At 41.7% G+C, this 24,932-nt stretch overlaps 1 protein-coding gene across 9 annotated transcripts in view; it reads right to left on the minus strand.

Annotated features, from left to right (window-relative positions):
• Ambra1 (autophagy and beclin 1 regulator 1) overlaps positions 1-24,932 on the minus strand; it is a 223,351-nt gene that overhangs the window by 112,496 nt on the left and 85,923 nt on the right. For all 9 annotated transcript variants that reach the window (XM_042675939.1, XM_042675938.1, XM_042675937.1 and 6 more), the window contains 2 exons: positions 8,171-8,251; positions 6,956-7,056 (listed from right to left, as the gene is read on the minus strand). In XM_042675939.1, coding sequence (XP_042531873.1) covers positions 6,956-7,056; positions 8,171-8,251 — 182 coding nt within the window. The remainder of the gene's footprint in view (positions 1-6,955; positions 7,057-8,170; positions 8,252-24,932) is intronic.

The raw sequence follows: 24,932 nt of genomic DNA on the forward strand, positions 1-24,932 counted from the left end.
GACAGAGCTCAGGCCCTTAGTTCAAGTACCAGTGTGCTGGCACTCCCCCAAAAAGAACAACAGTAGTTATAATAATATATGATAAAAATAGATTTTCAGACAAAATATTAGAGACACAGGGATATTTTATATGATAAAAGGGTTAAGTAACATCACAAAGACATACAAATTGTAAATATATGTATCTAATGATAGTTCACAAAAATATTTAAATCTAAAACTAATGAAACTGAAAGGAGAAATACACAATTCAGCAATAAGAGCTGGAAATTCCAAGCTGGGTGCTGGTGGCTCACGCCTGTAATACTAGCTACTCAGGAAGCTGAGATCTGAGGATCGAAGTTCAAAACCAGCCCAGGCAGGAAAGCCCATGAGATTCTTATCTCTAATAAACCACTCAGAAAACCGGAAGTGGTGCTGGGTTCAAGTGGTAGAGCGCTAGCCTTGAGATGAAGAGCTGAGGGACAGTGCCTAAGTCCAGAGTTCAAGCCCTACAACTGATAAAAAAAAAAAAAAAAAAAAAAAAAAGAGAGAGAGAAAGAGTTGGAAATTTCAATATCATACTCTCAATAGTGGATAGAACAAGACACAAAATCAGCTAGGATATACAAAACTTGAAAACGACCAATCAAACAGATCTAATCCCCAAATCTCACCCAACAAGAACAGAATGCACTTCCTCATGTGCCTAAATAACATTCTACAGGACAACCACATGTTAAGCCATAAATCAGTTCTAAAAAATTTAAAGAAACTAAAATCAGACAAAAAAAATTCTAAGAATCTATTTTCTTGATAAGAAAACAATAATGGAGCTGGACACACACACACACACACACACACACACACACACACACACACACACACACACACACACACACACACACACACACACACACACACACACACACACACACACACACACACACACACAAAATCAGTAATGGATTATAAAGGATTCTAGATAGTTACACACAGGGAGACCAAAAGAGGATACTCTTAGGAGAGAAACACAAAGGTGCAATGCATAAGTGCCTCTTCATATTTATACAAACTAACATACATACTGAAAGGTGCTCCAAGCTATGAAAGAGACACTTTCTTCCTTTCTCTCTCTTTTTCTTTTTCTCTTTCTCTCTCTCTCTTTCTAAGTTTTTAGTTTTTGATGACTCTGTCTTCTTTACCTTATGTATGGTGTATTCAAAACTACATTTTCAGAAGGGTTGGGGGAACTCGAGGGAAAAAGGGTGAAAAAGTGCTGCAGTAGAGCTCACTGAATATTGATGAAAGTGAACTATACAACTTGTGGGTGGAGATGGGAGAGAATGAGGGAACGGAAGACACTGTATGAAAGGAAATGTACTCATTACCTGACTCATGTAATTATATGGTACCTTTATAATAACAATGCAAATGAAGTAAATTTAAAAAAAATTTTAAAGATAAACAGTGAAAGAAAAAAATCAATAATGGAAGAAAAATAGAGAAACTCACAAATAATGTGAAAACTATGTTACTATACTCCTAAAGAAATATAAGAAAAACAAGGATGACTGGGCACAAAGCTACCTCTAACCAAGATATCTGACCAGACTCATATGACCCATGGGAAGGAACAAGAAAATCCTGAAACTTCCCATTGATTTTCATCAAAATATCAAATTAAGTGTATCAGGCTCACATCTGCCAGGAGCAGATGCTCATTAGGATGAAAGTCAAAAGATTATGCAGGACAGATAACTAATACTCTACATTACTCAGGTCCCTTTCCCCTCAGAAGTTTTTTGTTCTTCTAGTAATTAATAGGAAGCTGTCAAATGCCAGGACTTCTCATTTCACTTTTATGAGGACTCAAAAATGCAGAAAAATATTATAAGCTTAAGAATCTGTTGGCACACATTTCCTTCTTGACCTCAAGCAAAATAGCACAAAGAAAGAATAGAGGTCTTACCAGTCAGGCAGAGTTGGTTTAAAGTTCCAAACCTGCCTTCCACAATGTTATACTGAGCAAGTGACTTCTGTGAGCCTTTTGTTCCTTCCACATAGAGAGGAAAGAGTACCATCCACCTCCAAGAACTAAGCAATGCTTATAGGAGATAATATGTGGGAAAGCATTTAGGACTATAACTGGCCCATTGTCCACAGTTTGCTTCATTTCCATCATTTTGCTTGCTGTTACTACATACAGCTAGAGGTGTCTGCTCAAAAGTCAGCAGTGAGCTCCCTCTACTTCTGCATGTTTCCCCCAAAATATACTTGGGTAAAGTTGCAGTAGCTTTAAACGTGTTTATACCACTCTGTAAGGGTCCAGATTCTATGTTGACCTGGATTAATGTGTAGTTGGAAGCCTCTGAAACCTACAGAATTGTGGGAAAGGAACCAAGTAAGGGAGAAGAGGCAAAGATAAGAGACTATCAGAACTCTTGTATAGTAGCTTCTTTTTCTATTGTCATTCCCTGGCTATGTGGGAGAAAGTAGACTGAAAGGATCTTAATTTTCTACAAGTCCATTTTTTGTTGATGATTCTAAAGAGTTTGATTAGGATCCACTGGAGACTCAAATGGCACCATATGATTCAAATGGTCACACCCACTAAAATTCTAAGTGTGTGTCTGCTTACCAGCCTGCCACTCACCATACAAAGTTCCTTGAATGACTGGAGCCAAGAACCGAATGGCAAGATCAAGTTATTGTCCACCATGAGACTCTAAGCTACAGGAGGGGAGAAATCATGTCTGTTTTATTTACCCTGCTAACCTAAGACACTGGCTGGCACCTAACAGCTACAGAACAAATATCTTCCGAATGTAATTGTTCTGGGACCATCACAAGCTAATTCCAATGATACAATGGAAAGCATCTTTCCAGGAAAATGGGGAGTACTTAGAGCTAAAAGGCCAATTTCTCTTTCACTCTGAAAGCCATTATTATAGCAGCTCAATTACATGATCACAAGCAAGTTTAATAAAAGCAAAACATCTGTATCCAGGAGGATAAGAAGACTCTGGGAATTGCTGATACATAAAAAGATTTTCCTCAGGATAAAATTTATGGGTCATAAAAGGCCATGTCTAGGAACCACTTAAAACAGAGGAATTAAATAAGAAAATCTCTGAAGAGGGGCTGGGAAGGTGGCTCAGTGATAAAGCGCTTGCCTTGCATGCCTGAGGCCCTGGGTTCGATTCCTCAGCACCACATAAGCAAAAAGAAAAAAGCCGGAAGTGACACTGTGGCTCAAGAGGTAGAGCGTTAGCCTTGAGCTGAAAAGCTGAGGGATAGTGCCCAGGCCCAGAGTTCAGACCTCACGACTGGACCCAAAAAAAAAAAAAAAAAAAAAAAAGAAAAGAAAATCTCTGAAGATTAGTAAAGTTTCTAGGAGCTCTGTCTTCCAGATTAAGATTTAGGAAAAAAAACACTATTGATGACTGTCTTTGAAAAAACTCAGGGGAAGCAGGCTAAGAAGACAACTTAAAGAGTCCAAGCCTTATAGCCTGCCCAACTGGGCTTATTTCTGACTCTTCTGCTTCCTAGCTACATCACTCTGAGGTTTGATTCCTCTCTCTGTACATTAGGTAACAGCATCTATCACATAAAATTATTGTGAGATAGATAAAGGAAATACAAGTAAACCTCTTAAAACATTCCCTAATAAGTAGTAAGTGCTCAATAAATGTTAGGCTTTCTTGTTATTACTGCACCAAGTTTGAAAAGATTTAAAAGTGAGAATACAATCTGGAGGAACATTCAAATATCTAGAAATAATGAGAGCTTTAAAGGAAGGACGCATAGGCACTGAAATATGTAGCCTGAGAAAATGAAACTGATTTAATAGTGAATAGAAACCATCTACTAAAATAACTCAAGAAAGAGGTTCTGGGAGTCTAAATTTCCTTGTCAGTGGCATTTAGCATCATTTGACAAAAAGCTTTCCTCTGTTGATTCTACACCTGTAAGAACTGTCTGCTACAACACAGCCCTTATACTTAAAGGCATCCATAAATGCAATTAGGACACCTGGGGTTAAACCACTGGGCATGAAGTGAGGAACAGAACGTAAAGGCAAGGAGTTGTCAGAGGCTAGAAAGCAAACACAACATACAGCTGTTCCAAAAATGCTAAATGCCAAAAACAGAGATTTGCTCGCACTAAAAGAGTAGGAGGTACTGTGTGGAGTGGTAGAGGCAGATGTATGAAACAAAGAAAGGTAAAAAAGTGCTCTGTAGGATTTCTGCTTGGCATTGGGTGGTTATCTGCCAGTGAAGAGCATCCAAATACCTTTAGTCAAGCCACAGAGCAACACCAGGCAAGGGAAGGCACAAAATCACATGGTCTATTTAACAACAAGGGCCAGATAAGGTTATTGGGAGACTATAGTATAATCTGCTCACCTATTAGGCTTTATCCTATTAAGTGTCTGGTGGAGAAAATTCTGAGGTTTCTGAAATTTCTAGGCCTTGCTGTTGAGTCAGGGACAGCACTTTAGGGAGGCCAGACCCCTTGGCCTGCCATCTATTGCAGCAGCTTGGGTAGAAATCCCTAAGACAAATTTGCAACATTCTCCTAACCTGACTGCCATTTCCTTAAAAGAGGCTTCTCTACCTATAATCTTTTCATGACCAGGGTTGTCAAAAATAAATGTGATTTTAAAATTCTCAATAAAGAGCTAGGCACCACTGGCTCACCCCTATACTCCTAGCAAGTCAGGAGGCTGAGATCTAACCATCATGATTCAAAGCCAGACCAGGAAGGAAAAGTCCATGAGACTCTGTTCTCTAACCACCAAAAAGCCAGAAATGAAGCAGAGATTCAATTGGTAAAGCATTAACCTTGCATAAAAAAATCCTAGAGACAGCACCCAGGCCTTGAGTTCAAGAGCCTGCACCAGCGCATACATGCACATACACACACACACACACACACACACTCCCAATAAAAATGCTTAATAAATATATATTTAGAGCCAGGTATGATATTGAATCCTAGCTACTTGGGAGGTTGGTGTTCAGGAGGAGGCAAAACTGAGCTAGACCACATCTCAACCAGTAAGACAGGTGTGGCGCTATTATGACCATAATTATGGTAAGATCATGGTCTGACTAAAATGCAAAACCCTATCTGAAAAACAGCTAAAACAAAAAGGAGCTGGGAGCTTGGTTCAAATAGTAGACTGCCTTGCAAACAAGTATTGAGACCTTGAGTTTCAAACCTTTGGTCCTATCAAAAGAAAAAATTTAAATATAGCTCAAATTTTATACCTTTTGAATAATTTTACAAGTTTGCAGTGGAGGAGGTGGGGGATGAGGCAGAATATAAGGAAACAACCTTCATCTCTCTCTCCCTCTCCCTCTCTCTCACAGACACACAGACACAAACACATAGACACACAGAGACACACAGACACACACACACACACAGGCACACGGAGATTTCTTCTTTGTTTTCTTCTCTGGAAACTACCCCAAAGCAGCAACATACACTATATCCCAGAGCCCAGTCACATCATGCCTCAAAGCCTGAAAACGCTGGACACTAAGCAAGTCAACCATCTTAAAATTGCACAGCAGGTCTTGCCCAGACCATTTTCTTTTTTTTTTTGGGTGGGTGGGGGGGAGGTCCGGTTGTGGGGTCTGAATTCTGGGCCTGGGCACTGTCCCTCAGCCCTTCAGCTCAAGGCTAGTGCTCTACCACTTGAGCCACAGCGCCACTTCCCGCTTTTTTCTTTTTGCTTATATGGTACTGAGGAATCGAACCCAGGGCCTCAGGCATGCAAGGCAAGTGCTCTACCACTGAGCCAACTTCCCAGCCCATCCCAGACCATTTTTTGTTCTGTGGAGATTTCTTGTCCCTCCCTCCCTCCCTTTCGTCAGTCATGGGGCTTGGGTCTGGGCACTGGCCTTCAGCTCCTCAGCTCAAGGTAAACACTCTACCATTGAGCCATACCACCACTTCTGGTTTTCTGGTGGTTAATTAGAGATAAGAGTCTCACGGGGGTTGGGAAGGTGGCTCAGTGGTAGAGTGCTTGCCTCGCATGCATGAGGCCCTGGGTTCGATTTCTCAGTACCACAGAAAAAGCTGAAGTGGTGCTGTGGCTCAAGTGGTAGAGCGCTAGCCTTGAGCTAAAGAGCTGAGGAATGGCACCCAGGCCCAGAGTTCACGCCCCATGACCAACAAAAAAAAGTCTCATGGACTTTTCCTGCCCAGGAATGGCTTTGACCAGCGAGCCTCAGATCTCAGCTTCCTGAGTAGCTAGGATAACAGGTATCTCCTCCTTCCTCAGAAGATTCTACAGTGCCTGGAAACCCCATGTGCTACCAGTAGTCAGAGGTTGGAGAGGTGTGCATTAAGCTCCTAATTAAATCACAGGATCTGGCTCATAAGTATTTCACCAACTGAAACATGAACAAGACACCTTTATCATTCAATTAAAAACATAGAATTGTTGGACTAAGAAACAAATTGTTGGGGCTGGGAAGGTGGCTCAGTGGTAGAGCGCTTGCCTTGCATGCATGAGGCCCTGGGTTCGATTCCTCAGCACCACATAAGCAAAAAGAAAAAAGCTGGAAGTAGTGCTGTGGCTCAAGTGGTAGAGTGCTAGCCTTGAGCTGAAGAGCTGAGGGACAGCGCCCAGGCCCAGAGTTCAGGCCCCACGACCAGACACCCCCCCCCCCCCAAAAAAAAGAAATAAATTGTTTAAATTAACATCTTTCTCCTCTCTTCTCTTTCTCCCTTCCTCTTTTTTTTCCTTCCCTCTCATTTTTTTTTTATAAAAAGGTGTGAAGGAAATAGGAATAGGAAAGAGAAATAGTTTCCCTTACCCTTGCTATTTATTGCCTGGAAGCAAGAAACTTGACAGACTTCAGCCAGATGTCAGGATACCATCACATCAATACAAGTAAAGGTGGGAGAAGCTCCCAGCCCCTTCAGAATTTTAAAAGCCAAAGAAACAATTCCTTACCTGCCAGGACCCTGTTAACAGAAGAGTGAGTAGCCAAGCCAGGCTGTCCACGTTCATGAAAAATCCCAGCATAAGGCAAGTATTCAGGCAGCAAAAAACGCCTACAAGAAGAAATCACATGTGAAAACCCAACTAAAGACTATCATAAAGTGCCCAGAATACCACACTTGAGTTCAAACTCCAGTACCACTTTAAAAAAAAAAGACTATCATAAAAGGAAGGAAATACTATCTACCTTCAAGAATACAGGTAAGATAGGACACGCACAGTGGTTCACACATTAATCCAAGCAGTACTCAGGAGGATAAGGCAGAAGGATATTGACTTTGAGGCCAGCCTAGGTTTTATAGAAAGTTCAAAGCTAGCCTGGTCTGAAAAAAAAGAAAGAAAGAAAGAGAGAGAAAGAAGGAAGGAAGGAAGGAAGGAAGGAAGGAAGGAAGGAAGGAAGGAAGGAAGGAAGGAAGGAAGGAAGGAAGGAAGGAAGGAAGGAAGGAAGGAAGCCTGTAATCCAAGCTACTCAGGAAGCTGAGATCTGAGGATTGATGGTCAAAGCCAGCCCAGGCAGGAAACTCCATGAGACTCTTTATCTCTAATAAACCACTCAGAAAACCGGAAGTGGCACTGTGGCTCAAGTGGTAGTGGCTCACCTTGAGCTAAGGGTCAGTGCCCAGGCCCAGAGTTCAAGCCCCAAGATAGATGAAAGGAAAGAAGGGAGGGAGGGAGGGAGGGAAAGGAAAGAAATCAAATCTAGACTAAGGGAATACTCAACCCGAGAAACCCATGAAAGGCCCTAAAGGAGTAAAAATTCCCAGAATTTGTCCTTCCCCAAATTTGTTTCCTTTTCTTCTAAAAATACCCTACTACCCTCATATACACCCAACCCTACCCGTACCTTTGAACCAATGTTCTCAGTGACATTTTTCTCTTTTCATTATGGCTAACCTGTCAAATCTTTAGGTGGCAGGTCTGGAATATAATCTTACTAGGAAACCAGATACAGATACTTGAAAAGGCAAAAAGTTGGTTTAAAACTAAATGGTAAAGGGCTGGGGATGCAGCACAGTGGTATAACATTTGCCTATAGCAAACAGAACCTATAGCAGGTTCTGGGTTTAATCCATTACTGCCAAAACAAAACACAACAAACAAACAAATAATAACTAAATTCTATGCTCTCATAAAGATTCCTGCTATTGCTGACAACCTAGTTCTTACCTTGGAACAAAGCGTCCAAGTGAAGGTGCAGACATCCGGGCATTGCGGGGCGCTCGGTGCCTAGATCTGTCACCATTGTCCCTGGGGAGTAAAGAAGATTTTATATATATGATAGTCACTAAAGTTAAAATTAAATTCCTATGCCTAGAGGAACCCAAAAGTCAGTATCTCATGGCTCACTAATTTGGGTAACACATTATTATAATACTTTTCTAAAGCACTTCAATGAAAAAATTGATGATTCAAGTAAGAGTAGGATTTTTCTTCAGTCAGTATGGTCTTCCAGCTCAGTAGTTTTTCTAGAATGAAGACATTGGGTTTGGATGTGTGGCTTAGGTGGTAGAGTACCAGCCAATGAGCAAAAGCATCAGATACTGATTTCGAATTTTGGTCTCAGATAAAAAAAAAGAAAAGAAAATATGTATGTATGCTTGCATGTATTCATACAAAACATCTTGCTGTATTGAAAAATGCAAGGAAAAATGAGTTTTGGTGATCATGGAGAAAAATTTGACAAATGGTTATCTTCAAATCAATCAGTTTAGAGTCCCTTGCTGGAAAAATGAATGAAAGAAAAAAGAAAAAGACTAGCGCATCCCTTCTTTGAAAGACTAAAAACTTGACAACAATAGGGACTGTGAGCAAATGAAATCTTAAACCAAGTCATTTAGGTAAAAAGAAAAAGCCCAGGTTTTCTCTATGAACTTAGAATAATAGCAATAACCACCATTTATTCAAATGTCCATCAGGTGTCAATACAAAGGTTACTAATAAGTTATCCCACCTGATCCTTCAAGCCAGATCATGATATATTAGTTCTTTTACAGATAAGAAAACTAAAAACCAAACATGCAAATATGTAAGACTACACAGCTAGTTAGATTCCAAGAATATCTGACTGGATTTTGCTGGGCCTTGATGGCTCACACCAGTAATCCTAGTTATTCAGGAAGCTGAGATCTAAGTATCACAATTCAGTCTGGACAGATAAGTCCAAGAGACCCTTATCTCCAATTGACTAGCAAAACATCAGAAGTAAAGGAGTAGTTCAAGTGGTTGAGTGCCAAAAAGTCAGTGAAAACATGAGGCCCTGAGTTCAAGCCCCAGGGTATTGGCATAAATAGGTAAATTAAATAAGGAGAAAAGAGGAGAGGAGGGGAGGGGAGAGCTCTGTCAATCCACCCATCTGTCTTTACTGCTTTCTATAAGAAGAGAAACTGCAAGAAAAAAACTTCATGCGGCTTAGTTGCCAAAGCATCAAAAGAACAAAAAGTCAAAAGGGCACTGGCTAGACAGTGCAGTTAATTAGCTGTTTAAACAATTCCACAAAATAAATGAACCTCTCTGAGAGCTTAGTGTGGGACATTTTCTGAAATTTCCATTTGGATTATCTTCAAACCAATGAGATAATCTTCCAACTGATCTTAGAATCAAAGTCAAGGCAACATTGGCTTTTAAACGGGCTATGGGGAGTTTTACTAGCTCAAAAGCCCATGAAGGGTAGAATTCAAATCTATCCTGGAATTGGCTGCTAAGAGAAATCAATACCATGGACATTGGAAACTGATCTGTGAAGTCAGTATCAGGATAAAAACCCAGAAAAGAAGACACATTAATATTTTCCTAAGATATCATATTCTTTTGACTTGAAACTAAGTAGATGAAAGAAAGGGATGAGCTGGGAAGGTGGCTCAGTGGTAGAGTGCTTGCCTTGCATGCATGATGCCCTCGTTTCGATTCCTCCGCATCAGATAAACAGAAAAAGCCAGAAGTGTTGCTGTGGCTCAAGTGGTAGAGCATTATTAGCCTTGAGCTGAAGAGCTGAGGGACAGTGCCCAGGCCCAGAGTTCAAGCCCCATGACCAACAAAAACAAAAAACAAAAAAAGAAGGGGCTGGGAAGGTGGCTAAGTGGTAGAGTGCTTGCCTTGCATACATGAGGCCTTCGGTTTGATTCCCAAGCACCACATAAGCAGAAAAAGCCGGAAGTGGGGCTGAGGCTCAAGTGGTAGAGTGCTAGTCTACAACTGAAGAGCTGAGGGATAGTGCCCAGGCTCAGAGTTCAGGCCCCACAACCGACCAAAAAAGAAAGAAAGAAAGAAAAAGGAAGGAAGGAAGGAAGGAAGGAAGGAAGGAAGGAAGGAAGGAAGGAAGGAAGGAAGGAAGGAAGGAAGGAAGGGAGGGAGGCAGGGAGGGAGGCAGGGAGGGAGGCAGGGAGGGAAGGAGGGAGGGAGGCAGGGAGGGAGGCAGGGAGGGAGGGATAGGGCCATATACTAAAGGGCCATACACTAAAGCAAGCGCTGTTGGCTCACACCTGTAATCCTAGCTACTCAGGAGGCTGAGATTTGAGGATAACACTTGAAGCCATCCTGGGTAGAAAAATCCTTAAGACTCATCTTCAATAAAACAGTTACCCCTCATTATATCGCAGTTCACTTATTGCGGCTTCACTGTATGAAATGCTATTAAAAAATACATATATAGTGGTCCCTCTCCTATCGCAGGATTTAGAGCCCTGCAATAGGTGAAAATCTGCAAAGTAGCAGCATTACGGCGCAATATAGAGAGGGAGGGCTGTCTAACTCTGCTACTTCACGGATTTTCACCTATTGCAGGGGAGGGGTGAGGTGTCTCTGGAACATAATTCCTGCAAAGGGTGAGGGATCATGTACTCAGAAAAAGCTGGAAGTAGCACTATGGCTCAAGTGGTAAAAGATGCTCAGGGCAGACAGAAAGGAAAAAAAAAGAAAAAGAAGACCATATAGTAAAACAGGAGTTGAGAAAGAAAGAGAGAGAAAGAGACAGAGACAGAAACAAACAGAGACAGAGAAAAGTGAGAGTGAGAGCGAGAGCACGCGAATGAGCAAGAGTGAGCTCACTGGGCTCTGGCAGCTTTTATTTGTAACCCTAGCTACTCAAGGAGACTGAGAGCCAGGCATTGGGAGGGGGGGGGGGGACCTCACACCTATAATCCTAGCTACTCAAGAGTGTGAGATCTGAGGATCTCAGTTTAAAGCTAGCCCTGGCAGGAAAGCCTGTGAGACTCATATCCAATAAACCACCAGAAACTGGAAGTGGTGCTGTGGCTCAGGTGGTAGAGTGCTAGCCTTGAGCTGAAGAGCTGAGGGACAGTGCCCAGGCCGAGTTCAAGCCCCACCATCATCAACAACAACAACAACAAAAAATCAAGGAAACTGAGATCTGAGGATCATTGTTTACAGCCATCCCAGACAGAGAAGTCCAGGCCATGAGACACCTAACTCTATAACCAGCAAAAAGGCAGAAGTGGGTATGGCTCAAGTACTATGTTGGCCATCACTGAAAAAGCTAAGGGAGAGAGACTGCATTGGCCCTGAGTCCAAGCTCCAATATGGCACCAAAATAATAAATGAACAGTAAGATCAGATTTTCCTGACTCATAGTTAGTACATAGTATAAAGTCACCAAATTATTACACATGCACAAAAGAAGCTGAAAATCAAATGAGACAATTCTCAAATTAAACATGCAATTACGTTTCAAATACATAGAGATTTCAGTTCTCATTAAAGTATCAATTTTGGAAGTGGTGCTGTGGCTCAAGTGACAGAGTGCTAGCCTTGAGCGTCAGAGCTGAGGGACAGCACCTAGGCCCAGAGTTCAAGCCCCACAACTAACAACAACAACAACAACAATAACACAACAAAGTATCAACTTTTATTTATTTATGTCAATCATGGGCCTGGGCACTGTCGTTGAGCTCTTCAGCTCGAGGCTAGTGCTCTACAACTTAGACCACAATGACACTTCCAGTTTTCTGGTGATTTACTGGAGATAAGAGTCTCATAGACTTTCCTGCCTGGGCTAGATTTGAACCGTGATCCTCACATCTCAACCTCCTGAGTAGCCTGAGTAGCTAGGATTACAGGCATGAGCCACCAGAGTCCAGTTTCTTTTTTTTTTTTTTGTTCAGTCATGGGGCTTGAACTCTAGGCCTCGGTGCTGACCCTGAACTCTTCAGCTCAAGGAAAGCTCTCTACCACTTGAGCCACAGCACCACATCCTTCATTTTTTTTTTTTTTTTTGTCAGTCGTGGGGCTGGAACTCTAGGCCTGAGCACTGTCCCTGAGCTCTTCAGCTTCAGGCGAGAGCCACAGTACACTTCTGGTTTTCAAGAGGTTTATTAGAGATAAGAGTCTCACAGACTTTCCTGCCTGCGCTGGCTTTGAATCACGATCCTCAGATCTCAGCCTCCTGAGTAGCTAGGATTACAGGCATGAGCCACCGGTGCACGGCCATTTTTTTTTTAAGTACAACTGGAGCTGGAGACGTGGCTCAAGTGTAGCTCATTTGCTTAACAAGTGTGAAATCCTACATTCAAAGCCCAGTACCTCTAAATAAGGATATACAAACACACACATATATTTTAATTTTTTGCCAGTCAGGTGCTTGAACTCTGGGCCTACGTACTGTCCTGAGCCTCTTTTACCACTGAGCCATAGTACCACTTCCGGCTTTTCTGATTAGTTTTTTGGAGATAAAGTCTCACAGACTTTTCTGCCCAGGCTGGCTTCAAACCACCATATTCAGATCTCAGCCTCTGCGTAGCTAGGATTACAAGTGTGGGCCACTAGTGCCCACCTTTAAATATATACTTTTGAAGTATATATTCACAGCAATTCACAATAAATTTTTCATTCACAATAAATTCACAATAATTTTTCATTACTGTATATTTAACTTACCGATGGGCACAACCAATTATCATAACCAAAATTAGAAAATATTTTGAAGCTTCTCCTAAGGAGAAAACAAGTAGAGACCTCTGAGCCTCCGGAAGATTGACAACTAAACTAGAAACATAATGAGCCGTATCCAATTACACCATTCTATAGCTTTGGAAGAGAGCTAGCCTTTCTTGAATCATATTGTGAAGCTGTCCTTCAAGTCCAAAGATCCATCTCCTCTAAATAACAAAGAATATTCTACTGGTATTAGAGAATATGAAAGGCAGTGAGGGAAACACCAGTGCATTAGTTAGTACTGATAAAATACCAATCCCAAAGACAACACAAAACTTGGAGAACCTAGGAAGACAACTTAGAACAATGGATAACTATGAAGGAAGCAGAAAATGTAGAATCCTACAAAATATACCTTATAAAACCTTCTCATTACTATTAAAACCTAAAAACAATAATTTCTTTTCCAGTTGAGTTTCTTCCATAAAATAGTAAATGTTATGTTACATGTGTTTTACCACAAATTTAACAAAAGCAACTGGTATGCCAGGAGCTGGTGGCTCACGCCTGTAATCCTAGCTACTCAGGAGGCTGAGATCTGAGGATTCCGGTTCAAAGCCAGCCGGGGCAGGAAAGACCATGAGACTCCTATCTCCAATAAGCCACCAGAAAACCAGAAATGGCACTGTAGTTCAAGTAATAAAGTGCTCTCCTTGAGCTGTAGAGCTAAGGGACAGTGCCCAGACCCAGAGTTCAAGCCCCATGACTGACAAAAATAAATAAATAAATAAACAGGCATAGTGGCACACTACATTTATAATGCTAGCAGCTAGGAGAAATAAGCAAGATGATCTCCAGTTTGAAGCTAGCTGGCCAGCTTGAGTAATATAGCAAGACACTATCTCAAAAAACAAACAATTCTAGAATATCTAAAGCAACTGTAGTAAAAAGGGGTGGTATATATTATAAGGGTGTTAGATTTAAAGTGTTTGGACATTATTTGAGGACATATAAAGGAAAATAAGGATAAGATCAAGCCAGGTTAGGTGGCACATGCCTATGATCCTAGCACTTGAAAGTCCCAACCTACTTCAACTAAATTTTAAATTTTAAAGGGTGAAATTAGCTGGCTGACATACAATTTCTTAGATGAAGATATCATAAAAGAGCAATAGTGAGTGGAGGTGTCTGTGCTGGACTTCAGCTTAGCATCTTGGCTAAGGATAGAAAAGCAGAAGCAAGATGACATTTTAATGGCATGTAGAAAAGCCTTCAAATTCAAAGTGTTAGGACTGTAGCAAAGAAGACACAACAGGAACCAGAACAACTAGGAAATTATGAAACATGAAAATACACAAATGAGAGGCTGTCTGTGAGATAAAGGAACAAGAGCCTCCAAGAGAAAACCTAATAGAAAAACAGTTCAAATGTTTACTAACTGGAAAAACCTTTAAAACAAGAAAGAACTGAGGTGGCAAAGATCAGAATGCCCCAAGAACAAGTTAGGCTGGGTGCTCGTGGCTTACGCCTGTAATCCCAGCTACTCAGGAGGCTAAGATCTGAGGATTATGGTCCAAAGCCAGCCCAGGCAGGAAAGTCTGTGGGATTCTTATCTCCAATCAACCACCAGAAAACTGGAAGTGGCACTGTGGCTCAAAGTGGTAGAGAATTGAGCGAAAAATGCTCAGGGACAGCACAGCACCTAGGCTCTGAGTTCAAGCACCAGAACTGACAAACAAAAGAGAGAGAGAGAGAGAGCAAGTTAGATAAGATGGACAAAGTATGGTTTTGCCATCAACACAAACTCCCAGACCAAAAGCAACCAGAGGTGAAAGAGAAATTGAGGATTCTAGCCAGGCGCTGGTGGCTCATGCCTGTAATCCTAGCTACTCAGGAGGCTGAGATCTGAGGATCATAGTTCAAAGCCAGCCTGAGCAGGAAAATCTGTGAGACTCTTATCTCCAATTAACCATCAGAAAACCAGAAGTGGTGCTGTGGCCCAAGTAGTAGAGCACCTGCCTTGAGCTAAAGGATAGTGCCCAGGCCCAGATTTCAAGCCCCACAATTAAAAAAGAAAGAGAAAGAGAAAGAAAAAGAAAGAAAGAAAGAAAGAAAGAAAGAAAGAAAGAAAGAAAGAAAGAAAGAAAGAAAGAAAGAAAGAAAGAAAGAAAGAAAGAAAGAAAGGAAGAAAGAAAGGAAGAGAGGAAGAAAGAAAGTGAGAGAGGAAGAAAGAAAGTGAGAGAGGAAGAAAGAAAGTGAGAGAGGGAAGGAAGAAAGTGAGAGAGGGAAGGAAGGAGGGAGGGAAGAAAAAAAAGAAAAGAAAAAAGAAATGAAAAGAAGGGGCTGGGAAGGTGGTTCAGTGGCAGAGTGCTTGCCTTGCATGCCTGAGGCCCTGGGTTCAATTCCTCAGCACCACATAAGCAAAAAGAAAAAAGCCGGAAGTGGCGCTGTGGCTCAAGTGGTAGAGCTCTAGCCTTGAGCTGAAGAGCTGAGGGACAGCGCCCAGGCCCAGAGTTCAGGCCCCACGACCGGACCCCCCCCCCCAAAAAAAAAAAAAGAAAGAAAGAAAAGGAAAAAGAAAAAAGAAAAAATTGAGGATTCTCTAGTCTTTTTAGAAAGAGTTCAGAGATAATCAGTTGAGACAGGAACAAATTTCAATGGATAGGAGATTTGAGATGAAAGTAGAAGCAAGATGAGAGGGTCTATAGTAATGAGTTCTGAGAAAAGAGCAAAGGAATTAAATGTATTTAAAATAATGATGTGGGGCTGGGAAGGTGGCTCAGTGGTAGAGCACTTGCCTTGCATGCATGAGGCCCTGGGTTCAATTCCTCAGCACCACATAAGCAAAAAGAAAAAAGCTGGAGGTGGTGCTGTGGCTCAAGTGGTAGAGCTCTAGCCTTGAGCTGAAGAGCTGAGGGGCAGCACCAAGGCCCAGAGTTCATGCCCACGACCTGACCCCCCCCCCCAAAAATAAATAAAATAAAATAATGATGTATTCAGAAAACTTAAGAATCTTTCACTGCTGATACAGGTCAACATAAAGCAAGTCTTCGTGAGCTTCAAGGATGCCTAATTGTTAGATAGAAATTAAATGAATGGATTTGAAGGTGCTTGCCACATGAGCAGTGGGAAATCTCAAATAGTGGAAGGTATTAAATCCTGGGTTCAAACACAATATAGCCAACATTCTTTAAGGGAAAGAGGAGGGCTTGAAAAAGAATATGGTAAATGTGCTGGACTTGCTCTTACAACAAGGAAGAATGCTTTTCAGGGAAACTCCAGAGAAATCCTCATCAATTTTAACAGCTAGAATCTGTCTTTAAGTCAGCAGGATAGCAGCTGGCTGCAGTATTAATGGCTTTCCCAGTTGTTGGACTCTGTATCTTTGATTAACTCTCAGAGGGGTATTTGGCAGGAGAGGGGGAAATTTTTAATTTTTTTTTTATAAATGCTTTCACAAAGAAAAACACCCTTCAAACAATCAAGTTTCCAAGATAAGTGTTGAATAAAAAACGATGCATCTTCCAAACAAGGAAGAAACACAGCAGCAACTCTCTTGCTAACTGTCCAAGATTAATTGCCTCAGAGAGAAGCTATAACTTAAGGGAATGAAAAATACACCTACAAACTGCAGTCTGAGTCCTGACCAAACAGTCAGTTTGTCACTGCTCCTCAATGACAAATGACTCTGACTTGAACCTTATAAATAAATCTTTTCAACTAAAGAACTCAAAAGGCCATTGTCTTGATAGTACACAGCTAACTTAGCTGAAAATTAAAAAAATATTTGTTTCCCTGTTTTCACTGAACCTATAGCCAAGAGAACCTAGTTTTTATTTCTATACCTGGATTATCAGAGAGCTTAGTCAAGACCTTTCCTTACAATGCATTGTTAGTAGGAAACTAAGGCCCAGGGCTGGGAAGATGGCTCAGTGGTAGAGTGCTTGCCTTGCATGCATGAGGCCCTGGGTTCAATTCCTCAGCACCACATAAGCAGAAAAAGCTGGAAGTGGCTCTGTGGCTAAGTGGTAGAGTGCTAGCCTTGAACTGAAGCACCCAGGCTCAGAGTTCAAGTCCCACAAAAGACAAAAAAAAAAAAAAAAAGGAGACTAAGGCCCAGTCTCCATTTCCAAGGACTCGAAACTTGGGCAAGAGCTTTTACTTTTGCAAGGGAAGGATACTCCTGCTGCAGTTCCTCATAGGAGAGAACTAACAAAATAGGGCTGGAGGTTCCTGGAACTGCAGAAAGTGTACAGTTCCTTTTTCTCCAAGAAATAGTAATATAAATACCATTTACAAAGTTCTCTCTTTTTTATTCTACCATTTAATTTTATCTGCCTACATTATGCAAATACATATTCATACTGAGCATTTTGTGATTGAAAAATAAACATATAAATCTAAGTGGTTATGTCTTCCTCCACACACCTCCTGGCTGTTTAATTCTTTCCTTCTGTATTTTCCCATTTTAAGCCCTGGCACAATCCAGATATATTCCATTTTTTTTTCTTCTTCTTTTCTTCTACATTTCCCAAAATAAATCTTCAAATGGATTTTCTTTGCTCAGAAAGAGTACTAATTCTAGGCTGGAGGGATGCTTCAGTGGTACAGTACCTGCCTGTATGAGGCACTGCCTGGAAAGTATGAGGCACTGAATTCAAAACCCCAGTAATTCCTAATTAAGAGGGGTGTGTGTGCATGCGTGCATGCATGCGTGCGTGCGTGCGTGCGTACGCGCGCGCGCATGCCTGCGCAAAACCCCAGTAATTCCTGCTAATTAAGAGGATGTGTGTGTGTGTGTGTGTGTGTGTGTGTAGAGAGAGAACTGATTCTATATTGAGTGTGCTCATACCTATAATCCCAACTACTCAGGCAAAGAATTAGTGATAATCTATTTCAAAGAATAAGCTAGATAAGGCACACTTATAATCCCAGCAGAAAGAGAGATAGGAGAAAGGCTGGGAATGTGGCTTAGTGGTAGAGTGCTTGCCTAGCATGCTTGAAGCCCTGGGTTCAATTCCTCAGTGCCACATAAACAGAAAAAGCTGGAAGTGGTGCTGTGGCTCAAGTTGTAGAGTGCTAGCTTTGAGCAAAAGAATCTCAGGGACAGTGCCCAGGCCTTGAATTCAAGCCCCAGGGCTGGCACACATGTGCACGCGCGCGCACACACACAAAAGGGGGAGGGGGCAGGGATATAAGTAGGGAGATTGAAATCCAAGGTCAGCCAAGGCAAAAATATAAAACTTTACCTAAAAAACAAAATTAAAGAAAAAAAGGGCTGAGGAGGAGGCACAAGTAGTAGAGCACTTACCTAGCAATAGGGCTAGTAGGCATTGTCAAGAATTCTTAAGTCCAGGAATGGGTGCAGTGGCTCACACTTGTAATTCAGCTATGTGGCAGGTAGAGATTTGGTTGATTTCTGAGGCCACCCAGACAAAAACAGGGCACTAGCCTTGAGCTGAAGAGCTGAGGGACAGCACCCAATGCCAGAGTTCAGGCCCCACAACTGACGACGAAAACAAAAAAACAGAAACAACAAAAAAAACACCTCAATGGGGCATGTGGTAGTGTTGTTTGTAATCCAGCTACTGGTATAGGAAGGGGAACCAGAGTCTAAGGCCCTTCTCAGGCAAAAACACAAGAACTTATGAAAACTAAAGCAAAAAAGGGCTGGAGGATCGCTCAAGTAGTAAGAACACCTGCCTAGCAAGCATGAGGTCCTGAGTCCAAACCCCAGATCTGCGAAGATGGAGACACAGAACAATCTTAATTCCAATCACTCCTACTGTAGGAATCACTTATTAATTTACAAACAGTGGAAAACTGGCTCTAGTAAGTAAAAATGAAAGCATTTTATTGCTTTTATTTGGAAAAGTGGGATGTGAGTATGGATACTGTGCTTGGTGGCACATGCCTATTAGTCCCAGCTAATCAGGAGATTGAGTTAGATGACCTGAGCATAGCAATTACAGACCAGCCAGGGCAACATAATAAGACCTAGTCTCATGCACACACAATACTGATAATAATTATAACTTGATATCTTTGAAGAAAATACCACAGATATACCTGATATTTAAATTCAATCCTAAATATCCTTGTCTATACTATTCCCACTGCTCTCCTTTTTTTTTTTTTTTTCTTTCGGTCATGGGGCTTGAACTCTGGGCCTGGGTGCTGTCCCTCAGCTCTTCAGCTCAAGGCGAGCGCTCTACCACTTGAGCTACAGCGCCACTTCCGGTTTTCTAGTGGTTTACTGGAGATAGGAGTCTCACGGTCTTTCCTGCCTGGGCTGGCTTTGAACAGGAATCCTCAGATCTCAGCCTCCTGGGTAGCTACGATTACAAGCATAAGCCACTAGAGCCCGGCTTTTTGTTTATTTTTTATCAGTACACTAGCCACTTTAGGTCAAGTTAACTAGTTAACTTCCTGACCCATATGAATAATGGCTGCCCCAAAAGTCAAAAGTTGGAAGCCAGGTATTCCAGGCTCTCTACAGTTCAGAACAGTTGGATCTCTCTAATATCACAAACATTTCATAGCTCGTTTCCTTTTTTTTTTTTTTTGGCTGTTGTGGGTCTTCAACTCTGAACCTGGGCTTTGTCCCTGTGCTCTTCAGCTTGAGCTGAAGCCTTGAGGCTAGTGCTCTACCACTTGAGCCACAGCACCACTTCTGGTTTTCTGGTGGTGAATTGGAGCTAAGAGTCTCACAGATGTTCCTGCCCAGGCTGGCTCTGAACTGTGATCCTCAGACCTCAGCCTCCTAAGTAGCTAGGATAAGGTGCAATCCAGGCTGGTCTAGACCTCCTAATCTTCCTGCTTCATCTTCCTTGTTGATTACCAGTATGCACCACCACGGTCGGCTCATAGCTCTTGTTACAGGTCTATTCATAGTCTCTGGATAGATCCTTGGAGTAGCTAGGATTGTGTGAACCATGAATGCCTAGTAGAAAAAATATTTTAATACAGTTTTTTTTCTTTTAATAAGCCTACCTTGTTAAAAACGATCAACAAACTACTATAAAACCCAAGCAAGTGAAATTATTTAAGATTCTTAGGTAAATTGGAAAAGAAGGTTGGTTTGTTTTTTTGTATTTTTGTTTTTGTGCTAGTTCTAGGGCTTGGGCACTATCCCTGAGGGTTTTTATTGTTTTGTTTTGTATTTATTTTTGTATTTATATATTGTATTCTGTATTTATGCTTTGCATTTATTGTATTGTTTTGTTTTGCTCAAGGCTAGCACTGTACCACTTGAGCCATAGCTCTAACTTCTGGCTTTCTTTGGTGCTTACTTGGAGATAAAGAGTCTCATGTGCTGGTGGGCCCCAGTGGCCTGTAACCCTAGCTACTCAGGAGGCTGAGATCTGAGGATCACGGTTCAAAGCCAGCCCATGAAGGAAAGTCTGTGAGACTCTTATTTCCAATTAACCACCAGAAAACTGGAAGTGGCACTGTGGCTCAAGTGGTAGAACACTCTAGCCTTGAACTAAAGAGTTGAGGTACAGCAGTACCCAGGCCCAGAGTTCAAGCCCCCACAACCAACAAAAACAACAACAACAACAAAAAGGGTCTCATGTACTTTCCTTCTCTGGGGTGGCTTTGAACTTCAATCTTCAAATCTCAGCTTCCTGAGTAGCTAAGATTACAGGTTTGAGACACCAGTATCTGGCTAGGAAAAGAAAGTTTTTAATGTCATTCCACATTTAAGAACTAATCGTGGACCAGACATTGTATACATCTGTACTCTCAGCACTGGAAGTAGAAACAGGAAGATCATGAGTTTGAGACCAACCAGCCTGGGCTCCATGACAAGATCCTGTCTCACAACAAAACTAAAGCAAAAAAGAACTGCTCAACAAATATAGACAGTTGGCAGATTCCTGGGTGATACAGCAGACTCCAGTCTGCAAACACAGTAATAGCTTTACAGTGTTAAGTTTCTCTTACACTTTTTAATGTTAGAGTCAAAGGAAGATACAAAGCCTATTCCATTTCAACATGAAGCAGACAACCCTCTGGAGATTTCAGATAGCAAAAGTTATTCTTCCCTTTTGTGAATGCAAGTTATGTATTTATTACTAGAAACTAGTCACTGAATCCTTCAAAGGTCACAGATATTCCAGACTCAGAAGCAAAGCATGAGCAAGTACTACCAAGGACATGCAGCTTCACTCTGCTAGGATTTTTAGCCAAGAGTACTTGAAGTAAATATAGGTCTCACAAAGCCATTAGAATTATTGCCTCATGTGAGAAGAATTTTCTAGTTTCAACGTATTTCCTTTGCCATGGGCTAAATTAACTTCCAGTCACACAAGATGGTGGTGATTCATGCCTCTTGTAACCCTAGCTACTTGGGAGGCTAAGATCTGAGAATCACAGTTTGAAGGCAGCCCATGCAAGAAATTCCATGAGATGCTTAACTCCAATTAACTGCCTCATTCTCCCCTCTACCACTGAGCACCTTCCCAACCCCTGGTAATGATTTTTAAGAAGCTGAATATAATTGCCCAGTGGTTGGTATGTACTGTTGAGGTATTTGTGGTTGATCTAATCCGAATCATCCCTGGTTGTGCCTATCATTTGCAAGGATATACTCAGGTATCCTTTGCCTTGGAAGACAAAACAGCTACATAAAGAGGCAGGAATGAGCTAGTAATGGATGGTTTAGGGGTTATAGTTATATATTTAGAATAACAGATGAAACAAAGAAAGGAATAAAGCTAGCTGGAATAGTCACAAAGGCACAAAATAGCACCTCTTTTGTAAGCCTTTAGCAATCAGGGGGACAAAGCCCCTAACTTGGGCTTTCTGTAAAAGCCACCCGTCTTTCTCCAAAGGGACAATAAAAATTAAAACTGACATTCCCTCATCCACATATGCCATCTATATTCTGGTAGATGGTCTGCGCTCTCAAACAGGCAGACAGCAATGTCAAAAGACAATCACACCTTTACCCTGCTTGTGACCATCTTTATGCAAAGACAGCTGCTGAGGACTTCAGAAGAGACCTGCTAACAATAGATTTCTAGATGTCCTGTTTGTGCATTTTGATCAACACAAGGACTGACATCTCAGTCCTCACCAAGATAGAGATGAATGGCAGAAAATGTCTTCTTAGGAGGATGGTCATTAATCCAAACAACAAAAGAATAGAAAATTTAACTGCAAGCCGGGCGCTGGTGGCTCACGCCTGTAATCCTAGCTACTCAGGAGGCTGAGATCTGAGGATCTCGGTTCAAAGCCAGCCCGGGCAGGAAAGACTGTGAGACTCCTATCTCCAATAAACCACCAGAAAACCAGAAGTGGCGCTGTAGCTCAAGTGGTAGAGCGCTCGCCTTGAGCTGAAGAGCTGAGGGACAGCGCCCAGGCCCAGAGTTCAAGCCCCACGACTGACAAAAAAAAAAAAAAAGAAAAAAGAAAATTTAACTGCATTCTGACCAACTTCCAAGGCTATTCTTTTCAGAGCTAAATCTCAGTAGTCTTGCTTTTCAACAAGCTTGTGGAAGAACTTAAATATGTCTATGTATCATTGGGGGGGGGGGGGTAACTAGTTCTGGGTCTTGAACTTAGGGCCTGGACAGTGCCCCTAAGCTCTTTTGCTCAAGGCTACCACTCTACCAATTGAGCCACAGTTCCAATTCTGGTGTTTTTAGTGCTTAATTAGAGATAAGAGGCCCAAGCTGTCTTCAAACTGTGATCCTCGGATCTCAGCTTCCAGAGCTGAGGATTATAGGCATAAGCTACCATCACCCAGCCTAAACTAGATTTTAAAGTATGTATCTATCTCTACAAGTAAATATATGTCAAATGGGTACTTTGGCATACATATTAAAATATTTTGAAAGTTATTAGTTAACATATATATGAAAAATATTATTATAGCTAACACCTTTTATTCAACAGATGATAGAAGAGATCCAAAGGATCAGACAAGGATCTGAGTATAGCTCCCTTGGCTTTCTGGGAATGTTTTCGATCTTGATGGGAATTGTTCAAAAAATGTCCAAGACTAACAAATGGAAAGATCTAAGACTAACAAATGGAAAGAGTGGAGAGGGAAGCTTGAGGCCACACAGGCAGAACCAGGATATGCTGTGAAAAAAAGGAAACCCAATAGAAGAACAGTGTCTCTTAATGGCACTGTTAGGAGATTACAGGCTGCAACTACGGTATTTGTTTTTCTAAAAAAAAAAGTATTAACTATACCAGTATAAGTCACTAGATAGCAAAGCTAAGGGAAAAGGCATTAGGACAGAGAAATTAAAATAGGATGGTACATTCTTTAATTTTCCACTCTCTCCTCAGAGTACTAGAAATAAAGAAAACAAGGTTTGGTCTATGGGTGGAGGTAAAGAAAAAGTATGAACAGAGAGCAAGCAGATCAGTACCAATCAGCCAGCAATTTCCTTCACTAGAAGGAAACTGATAAATGACCACCCTGCTAAGAAGACATCACCTACCATTCATCTCTATCTTGATGCGGACTGAGATGTCACGGTCCCTGTGTTTATCAATATGCACAAACAGGACATCTAGAAATCTATTGTTAGCAGGTCTCTTCTGAAGTCCTCAGCAGCTGTCTTTGCACAAAGATAGTCTCAAGCAGGGTAAAAGTGTGATTGGACTACTAATGTTGAGGTGATTAAGCCTCAGCTACTTTTAAAAAACAAGATTACGGTCTCCATGAGTCCCAAAAGAGGAGACTTAGAGAAAGTAGTCAATTGTTAAACAAAACACCCAGGAAAATCCTGGTAAGTCAGTGCATCAAAATGAAGAAGATGTAAAATAAGGTCACACTGAAGCCCTGGGTGGGGTAGGGAAGCACAGGTGGGCTGGGGGAGCACAGGGAAGAGGCAGTCTGACATATGAAAATAGAGGGGGAAGCAAGGGGGAGTGAGGAGGTGGTAGCAGAAGAAAAGGAAGGTAAGATGAGAACAGAACATTTTAAAGTAACCCAGAACTCCATTGTGAAGGACAAGTCACGAGGCAGGGTACAGCTCAAAGACATGAGCCCCACATTTCAGCACTGCTAAAACAGCCTTCCACACATGCATGGAAAGAGGGCTAAGCAATCCACAGCACTGACTCCCAGATCACCAAAGGCTTAATGACAGAAAGTCACCTAGGCTTTTCAACAGCACTATATGCTAGCAGCCTTTTTGCCTCTTCCCCTTCTGCCTGGAGGCTTAAACCATGACCTCACACATGCTAAACAAGGGGATCTACCTCCCCTCAGCATGTGTGCTTAACCTGCCTAGGTAGACCCTAATGCTGGAAAAATAAATCGTATCTACAGAAAAAATTATGTCATTATAGGTGTCTGCCTGTAATGATACCTGTAAGGGACTTCATTCTCTTCACAGCCAGTGTATTACCTTTTTCCAGAGTGAACAAACAGAGAAAGATGCATCAGGTCTCTTCTCTAGTTGCTGATAGGGGAACAGGATCTCCACAACCATTTCACTTGCCACATAACAACTGTTTCATGCTATCCCTGAATTTCTTGCATATTTAAATCTTTCTCCATTAAACTCATGTTCTTTCCTTTGCTACCAAGAATGCAACTGCTAGTATACTTAACGAAAACACCAGTAAAACAAATTGGCACAAAAGTTGTCACGCTTAGTCATTTATGGCAAAAAGATCAAACATGTCATTAAACTCTGTTACAAGATAGTTTGTGGAGGACTAGATGGTTGAGGGAGAGGTAACAATAAGAACTCTTGAGGGGCTGGGAAGGTGGCACAGTGATAGAGCGCTTGCCTTGCATGCATGAGGCCCTGGGTTCAATTTATCAGCACCACATAAATAGAAAAAGCCAGAAGTGGTGCTGTGGCTCAAGTGGCAGGGTGATAGCTTTGAGCTGAAGAGCTATGGGATAGTGCCCAGGCCCAGAGTTCAAGCACCATGAATGACCCAAAAAAAAAAAAAAAAAAAAAAAAGAACTCTTGAGATCTCAAGAGTCGGAGTGGTATCAAGAGTGGAGTAGCCAGGCACCCGTGGCTCATGCCTATAATTCTAGCTATTCAGGAGGCTGAGATCT

Source organism: Dipodomys spectabilis, unplaced genomic scaffold, assembly GCF_019054845.1.
Source record: "Dipodomys spectabilis isolate Male_0828 unplaced genomic scaffold, ASM1905484v1 ptg000030l, whole genome shotgun sequence".
In the NCBI taxonomy this organism is placed as follows: Eukaryota; Metazoa; Chordata; class Mammalia; order Rodentia; family Heteromyidae; genus Dipodomys; species Dipodomys spectabilis.